Source organism: Microtus pennsylvanicus, chromosome 7 (assembly GCF_037038515.1).
Source record: "Microtus pennsylvanicus isolate mMicPen1 chromosome 7, mMicPen1.hap1, whole genome shotgun sequence".
In the NCBI taxonomy this organism is placed as follows: Eukaryota; Metazoa; Chordata; class Mammalia; order Rodentia; family Cricetidae; genus Microtus; species Microtus pennsylvanicus.
The window spans coordinates 101,178,041-101,186,424 of record NC_134585.1 but is presented as its reverse complement, the minus strand read 5'-3'; the positions used below and the strand labels follow the sequence as shown (position 1 = coordinate 101,186,424).

General features: G+C 47.6%; 1 protein-coding gene and 1 pseudogene across 3 annotated transcripts; one reads left to right on the top strand and one right to left on the bottom strand.

Moving 5' to 3' along the window:
• Nucleotides 1-318: 318 nt before the first annotated feature.
• On the bottom strand, nucleotides 319-5,455 carry S1pr1 (sphingosine-1-phosphate receptor 1). Of its 3 annotated transcripts, none has more exons than XM_075981548.1 (2): nucleotides 4,571-5,455; nucleotides 319-2,963 (listed from the first exon to the last, which is right to left on the bottom strand). In XM_075981548.1, exon 2 carries the CDS (start codon nucleotides 2,789-2,791, stop codon nucleotides 1,643-1,645), a length of 1,149 nt encoding a protein of 382 aa, XP_075837663.1. In that variant the 5' UTR covers nucleotides 2,792-2,963; nucleotides 4,571-5,455; the 3' UTR covers nucleotides 319-1,642. The 3 variants fall into 3 exon arrangements, with proteins under 3 accessions (XP_075837663.1, XP_075837664.1, XP_075837665.1); XM_075981549.1 differs by having other exon boundaries at nucleotides 4,446-5,277; XM_075981550.1 differs by lacking the exon at nucleotides 4,571-5,455 and adding an exon at nucleotides 3,549-4,435.
• A 1,854-nt stretch (nucleotides 5,456-7,309) lies between these two features.
• Nucleotides 7,310-8,103, top strand: LOC142855001 (small ribosomal subunit protein eS6-like; annotated as a pseudogene).
• The last annotated feature ends 281 nt before the right edge of the window (nucleotides 8,104-8,384 follow it).

Genomic DNA, 8,384 nt, shown 5'->3' with positions numbered 1-8,384 from the left:
TAGGGTGGAACTATCACACTTCTTTTTTTTTTTCTTTCTTTTTTTTTTTTACCTCCAAAGAGTTACATTTATTTGCTGTGGTCTTTAGAAGGCTTTCTCTTTCTCTCTACATGTCTTTAATGCTAGTTAATTGAAGTTTCTCTTCCTGAAAAAGCTAAAGTGGTTTCAAAACAAACCACTTTTTTCCACACCCTAGCTTATCAAGGCAAAAGCTTTTAAAGAGTACCGCAAATTTACTCTTAACTCTAATTCCAAAGGGCCACATAATCGACAGACATCTCAATGAGTGATTTCTAAAAAGTTCTCTTCACAAAAGAATCTTTAAAAAAATCAGTTTATTAATGTTTAAAAGTTGATAAAGCTATGTGCAAAATGACCCACAAAAGTCAGAAACCTATTAAATACTATTTTTTTAAAAAAAGACATTTCTTGGTTTAATTGCACTGAAAACCATGCTAAAGAGACAGTAATATATTTTTATTCTCTGCAACATTTACACCTCACCATCTCTATCTATTAACAGCCCAAATGAAGAACTCCTGGTGCTCCCTGTCAGTTAAAGTAATGCTTTTTCGGATACAAGAGGGTAGCACTTTCTTAAGAACTACACATTCAGTGGTGTTAACACAGGTTAGGAAGAAACTCAACAGATGACCTCAAAGAAACAAATACATTCAAAAAAATCATAAATCGTATTTTAAACGAAATAACCCCCCCATTGTTTGAAATGGCTCACACAACACTCTGAAATAATCAATAAAAGTGCCAAAGACATCGTATTTGTTAGAGAAGGACAAGAAGAAATCACTCTTGGTTTGCAAAAGTCATTGCCACGCTTCACTTCATCCTGTGGGTTTTATCCTGTTTCATCTCAGGTCCGGGAGGATGCCATTCAAATAAAATAGACTTCGTTATTCCCATTACAAACACGTGTTCACTGTGGTTGTAATGGGAATAAGGAATAAGGAATGCATGAGGAATATGGAACACATTTTCACTTTGAACCTGGCCTAGCAAATAACCAACAACTTAATGCACCTTACATGGAAGCTTTGGCCTCAGCAAATAGCCTTTCCCGTGCATAGTCGTCCAGTTTCAGACAATCAAGAAAGAGCCCTGTACAACCCCCTACTGACGAATAACGTCAGACAGTTAAGATATAAAGTAAAAGAATATGGGGAAGGGCAGGAAGGAGAGAGGGGAGGGGGAGGGAGAGTGCGAGGTGCGCACCCCCTACCAAGCTAACGGGCACATCCCCACTTTACTGTTAACAGTGAAAGATCACATCTCAAAACACCAGGGATACTTTCTCATGGGACTTTAGTCTTTGAGAAGGGGTCAGATGCGCCCTTCAGGAGCTTGACAATGCTAGACCTTTGGCTCAGTGCAAAATCAAAGCTCCAGGGTATGGGGCGGGGGGAGGGCAGGAAACCCATTGCAGGTCTTTCCACTGCTTTGTTCACAAGAACGACCTACCCTACACCATGGCATCGCCAGGCCGCACATTCTCCCTTCCCTCCCTCTCTCAAGCTCCCAGGAGCTCCTTCCCGGCAGCAGTGGAAAATGAGAGACATTTTTTTTAAATTCTGGGGTAGTGAATGACCAAGTCAGTATGGTTCCCCAGTATCAACGGCTTCCATTTTTAAGAGGAAGAGTTGACGTTTCCAGAAGACATAATGGTCTCTGGGTTGTCCCCATCGTCCTTCTGTGGGTGGGAGGAGTTGTCTGATTTGCTGCGGCTGAATTCCATGCCTGGGATGATGGGCCGCTTGAATTTGCCAGTGGAGTCTCCGTTGGGACATTTGCAACAGGATACGATCCGGATGAAGGCCCTGCGCATCTCCTTGTTGGTCAGGGTGTAAATGATGGGATTGGTACCTGAGTTCAGCACAGCCAACACCAGGAAGTACTCTGCTTTGTACAGGATGTTGCAGGTCTTCGCCTTGCAGCCCACATCCAGTAACAGCAGGATGAAGAGAGGGGCCCAGCAGGCAATGAAGACACTCAGGACAATGATCACGGTCTTCAGTAAGGCCAGCGACTTCTCAGAACTGCGGCTGGCCTTGGAAATGTTCTTTCGGAAGGTCAGGCGGCGGCTTCGAGTCCTGACCAAGGAGTAGATCCTGCAGTAGAGAATGACGATGGACAGCAGGAGCAAGGTGAAGACGGTGGTGCAGAAGAGAATATAGTGCTTGTGGTAGAGCGGGAGCACGGTGGAGCAGCTGGACAGCGAGTTGATGCAGTTCCAGCCCATGATGGGCAGGCCCCCCAGAATCAGGGAGATGACCCAGCAGGCGCTGATCAGCAGAAACGAGCGCGAGCTGTTGCTCCCATTGTGCAGTTTCATCTTCAGCATGGTGATGTAGCGCTCTATAGCGATGGCAAGGAGGCTGAACACCGAGGCCGACAGAGCCACAAACATACTCCCTTCCCGCAGAAACCACTGGGCGGGGGTGAGCTTGTAGGTGGTGGCCCCAGATAACAGCAGGTTAGCTGCATAAGCCACTCCTGCTAACAGGTCCGAGAGGGCCAGGTTGCCGATGAAATAGTACATGGGCCGATGGAACTTCTTGGTTTTCCAGATAGTTAGCAAGACAAATATATTCTCTAGGATGATGAAGCAGCAGATGAGAATGAAGACCACTGAAGTCAGTTTAATGCCGTGGTCCTTCTCCAACCCGATGTTCAATTTGCCTGTGTAGTTATAATGCCGGACTATGATATCATAGTTGCCATAGTCGGAAACTGAGCTACGAAGGGCCTTAACCACAGGGACGCTGGTGGACACCATAGCCGCAGTGTGTCCCCAAGAACCCGGGGTAGGACTTCTCCAGACGAACGCTAGAGGGCGAGGTTGAGCGGGCCTTCAGTTACCGCAGGGCCGGGTCAGTGAGCAATCCAACGTTTTTTTTGTGTGTGTGTGTTGCTTTTCCGTGGCTGGAGAGAGCCTCCGAAACAGCAGCCTTAAACGAGTTACAAAGAAAAGAGAATCAGGAAAAAGGCCCAGCACACTAGCATAATTCATTCTGGCCAAGGCCCTGCTCCAGTTGGTTGTTGATTTGTTTTAAGAAAACTTGGCCAGAACACAGGGAGGACTTTTATTTTTTAACTCAAATTATCATTTCTAGTAACAAAACAAAAATAAATAAACTAGAGACACAGAGAGATGAAGTTAGAAAGAGAGGGAGAAAGCAAACAAATTACCCAGAATGAAAACTCTGACTAGAGGGCAACCTCTCAGCTCACTAAAGCCACCAAAATGGGAATGGGAAACAGCGCCCGTTCTAGTTTTCAAACCCTCACGGGTTCCCCTGGCATGGCCACCCCTGGGCTTCCAACCCTGAGATTTCTCTAAGTGCCACCAGCTCAGCCACTTGCTTCACCACCAGCCCAGGGGCCTCTTCTCACAGGAGGCCCCAGCTGCCAATTCTGTGTGTAGTGTAGATACGTACACCCCTGACCCTTCACCACACACACACACACACACACACACACACACACACACACACACACCACAGCTCCTAGAGATCAGCCCACCTCCTAGTTACCATGCAAGAAAGTAGATTTGCAGGAGGTTCGTTTGACAACGTAAGTCATTTTCTGGGCTCTATTAATAACTCCCTCGGAGCAGGTGTGCTGAGGGTCGGGTCGGAGGGCGCAGTGAGGTGTGGGCCGCCGGGCCTTGCAGTAAACAGGAAAGCTTGGCGCCTCCGCCAAGCAACTGCCTAGTCTTTCTTCTTAATTTTTTTTTTTGCTTCCCTCCTCCCTACCCAAGTCCCCCCCCACACACACACAAGTAAACTTATTAAGTTTAAAGATATTCATCTAGAGCCCCTCCTACAAGATTGCAGCAAATCCCAGAGGTTTCTACTTGTACCGGTTGCCTCTTTCGACTTCAGCCAACGCACGCAAGCACAGAGTAGTTACCGTGCTAGTAATAACGGAGCATGCCACTTTCTTCTAGCTTTAGGCTAGAAACTTTCCAGAAACACACACTGCTGCATTTTCAGGGGCAGTTTTAGTCAGTGTTATCGATCCCCGTCCTCAGCCCACACCCTCGACATTGCCCCCTCTCATATAACTAGGAACTCCCCCCGAGAAAGGACACAGCACGAAGTACTTAAAAGACTGCCCGGGTAACGGATCAACGTTGTAAAATGAAGTTTAAAAAAAAAAAACTATAACCATTGATTATGACAGAAAAGTTCACGAAACTGCTGGTTTCCCCACCCTAACCGTAGAGTCCACTCTCGGGCAGGGGAAGTCATTGCGGTGATGCCTGATAATTTTGTCTATAGCATTTCTAAAAATAGGCGTCTCCACTTTTCTCTGCCCCCTCACCCACTCACGCCCATCCTTTCTACAATTTGGGGATTGATCCATTTCTGAAATTCATTAACCCCGTGCCCCAAGACGAAGCCAATCAAGATGGGTTCCATAGTAACCTGGTAATGCACTTTTCTTTCTTTTTCAAAGTTTTTCTTTGTTTCGTTCGGTTTCAAAGCTTAGTTCTCGGCACCTGAGTTCCCCGCACTCAGCGCTGAAGACTGAGAGGCTCACAACCCCCTACCTCGCTCAAGCTGGACGAAGCTGCGTCCGCAGGGCTCTGGGTCTACACCGCGCGATCTGCATCTTGCTGCTGTCCTCGAATGACGGCGACCAGCTCACTTGCAAAGTTCTCTGAGCTGGGGTCCCCTCCCTCCGCAGCCGTTCACTCCAATGGCCAGCCTTGGCTGCGGCTGCCCGCACCAGTGGCAAAGCGAAGTCTCTGAGCGCCCCGCCGAGGCTGGGTGGCTCCTCTAGGAAGGGACTGGGAGGGGTTAATGCCTCTAACTCCTCCGCCCTCTGCCAATGGCAGGGGGCCCCTCCGGGTCCGTGCAGCTGAGAAGCAGCCTTCAAGAAAGATCTGGGGCAGAGTGACTAAAATAAAACGAAATGAATAGGCGCCCCTCCGCCCCAACCAGCAGAGAGGGGGGAAGAAAAGGGGTGGAGCCTGGCAACCCCTAAATTCTAATTCACAAATCACGTCTCTTGCCTTCTACCCGCGGTCTCCTGGGCTGGAGAGGACTCTAGAGATGGGGCTCCCTTGAAAAACTTTTCTTCGGTAAAATCTTAGCAGAGGACAAGCCTGCATCTCGTGGAGGACCTTTTTGGTCCCCGGTCCCACAGCCCTATGGATCCGAGTGGCCCCTGTGCTCTAGGGACCGCTTATACACGGTCAGGGGAAACCTAAGCCTAGGCCAAGAGAGTCGCCGCCGCGCCGCGGGAAGGAGATCCTGGGAAGGGATTGCGAGGGAGACCAGAGGCAAGCCGCCTGAAGGCACCGAAATGCTTCTGTCCTCCTCCTCCCCCTCTCTTACTCTGATCCTAGCGAAGCCTTGAAACTTGCGGTCTGGTGGGCAGAAAGTGGCTTTCCCCGGGCGCACCGTGAAGTGGGCCAGCGCCGGGCTTGGTGTGGGGTGGGGGTTCCCCTCGCTCAGCTGAGTGCCAAGCCAGGCGATGTGTCCCAGATTCTGGGAAGCGCTGGGGCCTTTGAGGAGGTGGGCTGCTAACCCTGACCTCAGAGATTTAACAGTCAGGCAGCTCAGGAATTTCCACAGGGGAAGGGGTTGCCTGGGTTTTCACAGGCCAGCACCTACTGCAGCCTGGCTAAAACTGAGCTCCCTTTTTCTATTTGAGAGATAACTAAGAGACCCCCAAATCTACAGAGTCACACCTCACCCACATTTTCTCTCCGTAGATAATATTTAAAAGATTGAGGTTGAAGAGGCCTTGGTTAGGTTTGTTTAGGTAGCAGCCTTGCCCTACAGTTAAAAAGAGGTTCCACCCAAGTCCCCTGGTCACATTGTCTTCCCACCCACCCTAAGCAGATGTGAACGCAAAACTTCCTCCACTGTGCAGTTTCAATTGACAGACACACCCTGTACCTGAATGACTCAAAAGAGGCTGAATGAATAAACAACAGACCCCTACTTTCTGAGATTTTTATGAACATGCAAAAAAAAAAGTTAACTGCTAATTCACATCTGCCTAAGAACTCTCGTCGACAGCCTTGTACCCTGTATACCCACAAACTACAGAGCTTGCAAAAACAGTATGGAAACCAAGATAACAGCCGTCCAGTCTCCTCCGGAAAAGAATGAGTTTGAGACCTGTTTTATTTGAAAGAGGAAACAATTAAAGTCTATCACAGCACAGCAGAAGCAAGGAGCGAGCTTCTTCTCCCCTCCCACGATTAACTTAAAAGGTCTTTCAGGGGAAACTGAACACCTTGCTGTCTCAAGATGTGATGGACACTGCCCTGTGACACCAGCGGGTACCGGGGACTGTTCTATCCAAGGTGGAAATCCTTGGCCTGAGAGACCTGGAGATGCCCAGTTACTGTATTAGCAGAGCTCAGTCCCCAAATCTAAGGTGTCTTGCCTGCTGGCTCAAACACTGTCAATCACTTTAAAAATTCCAGTTGCTTTTCCTAAGCAGAGCAGACTCCCGCACTTGGACTTTTTCAGCTTTGTACTTCTGATTCTAGTTGCCTCTAAATGTGCATAAAATGATTACTGATGTATTCAGTGTGGAGGGGGAAGTTTGTGTTTCAAAAAGCAGCGCACACTGCCTCACACTTGAGGTCTTGCTGCCTCAGCTCTCAAGTGTGGACTATCACACTTAGCCATATCCATATCATTATCTGTCTACAAACAGCCAGGCACAGGAGTAAGTTGCCTGTAATCTTAGAATTTCTAGAGGCAGGGTCAGGAGTTCAAGGTTATCCTTGGCTGTCTAGTGAGATGAGGGCCACCTTGGGACACTTGAGACACTCTCTCTGTCTCTGTCTCTGTCTCTCTCTCTCTCACACACACACACACACAAAGGCTTGGATGTATCTCAGTGGTAGGCCATTTCCTTAGCTTGTGCAACACCCTGGGTTCTGTTCCCAGTACTAAGAAAAGAAAAGATAGTCTATGAGTGGTGGCAAATGTTTTTAATCCCAGCATTTCAGAGGTAAGCATTTCAGAGGTAGAGGCAGGCATGTCTTTGTAAATCTGAAGCCAGTCAGGCTAGCCAGGACTATATACTGAGACACTGTCTCAAATGAAAAGGGCGGGGGGGAGGAGAAGAAAAAATGAAAAACTGCACATATTCCATAGTCGGAGTCAGAGTTCTCTGAAGAAACAGAATTGATTGCGATCTGGCTAGTTGAACAATGGCTATCTCCAGAGAGATTAAGAGATTGAGAGCACTATGTGACCTGAGTTAAGCGGAAGTTAGGTCTCTCTTTCGTGGCGCCTCCCAGATGGTCGGCTGTGCGAAGATGAACCTGAATATCTCCTTCCCTGACACCAGCTGCCAAAAACTCATTGAAGTGGACGATGAACGCAAGCTTCGAACCTTCTATGAAAAGCGCATGGCCACAGATGCCCTGGGTGAAGAGTAGAAGGGTTATGTGGTCCGAATCAGTGGCGGCAATGACAAACAAGATTTTCCCATGAAACAAGGTGTCCTGACCCATGGCAGAGTGTGTCTGCTGTTGAGTAAGGGGCATTCTTGTTATAGACCAAGGAGAACTGGAGAGAGGAAGCACAAGTCTGTCTGAGGATGCATTGTAGATGCCAATCTGAGTGTTCTCAACTTGGTTATTGTAAAAAAAAAAAAAAAAGGAGAGAAGGATATTCCTGGACTGACAGATACTACTGTGCCTCGTCGGTTGGGACCTAAAAGAGCTAGCAGACTCCAAAAGCTTTTAAATCTTTCTAAAGAAGATGATGCCCACCATTAGGTTGTCAGAAAGCCTTTAAACAAAGAAGGTAAGAAGCCCAGGACCAAGGCACCCAAGATTCAGCGTCTTGTGACTCCAAGTGTCCTGCAACACAAACGCTGGTGTATTGTTCTGAAGAAGCAATGAACAAAGTAAAACAAGGAGGAGGCTGCAGAATATGCTAAAATTTTGCCTAAGACAATGAAGGAAGTCAAAGAAAAGCGCCAGGAACAGATTGCCAAGAGGAGAAGGCTGTCCTCACTGAGAGCTTCTACTTCTAAGTCTGAGTCCAGTCAAAAATAAGTCTATAAGGGTAACAAATAAATGATCAGACCCTGAAAAAACAGAAAGAGAGAGAGAGACAGAGAGAGAGAGAGAGAGAGAGAGAGAGCTTTCTCGTGGACTGCCACCAGAAGGTGTGGCTCGGTTTTGGGGTTTTGGGATTGATCTTCCCACCTCAAATGATCCTGTGGAGAAAATCCATCCCAGGCATGCCCAACTGCTTGAGATTAAGCAGATTCCTTATGTCAAGTTGACAGCCAAGATTAATTATCACAAATATATAGTCATAGGTCTATGTAACTGTAGATATTAGAATCTTATGTAGCGCAGGATGGCCTCAAACTCCATT

Coding starts and splice junctions, on each gene's coding strand:
- S1pr1 (XM_075981548.1), bottom strand. CDS start 2,791: ATGGTGTCCACCAGCGTCCCTGTGGTTAAGGCCCTTCGTAGCTCAGTT.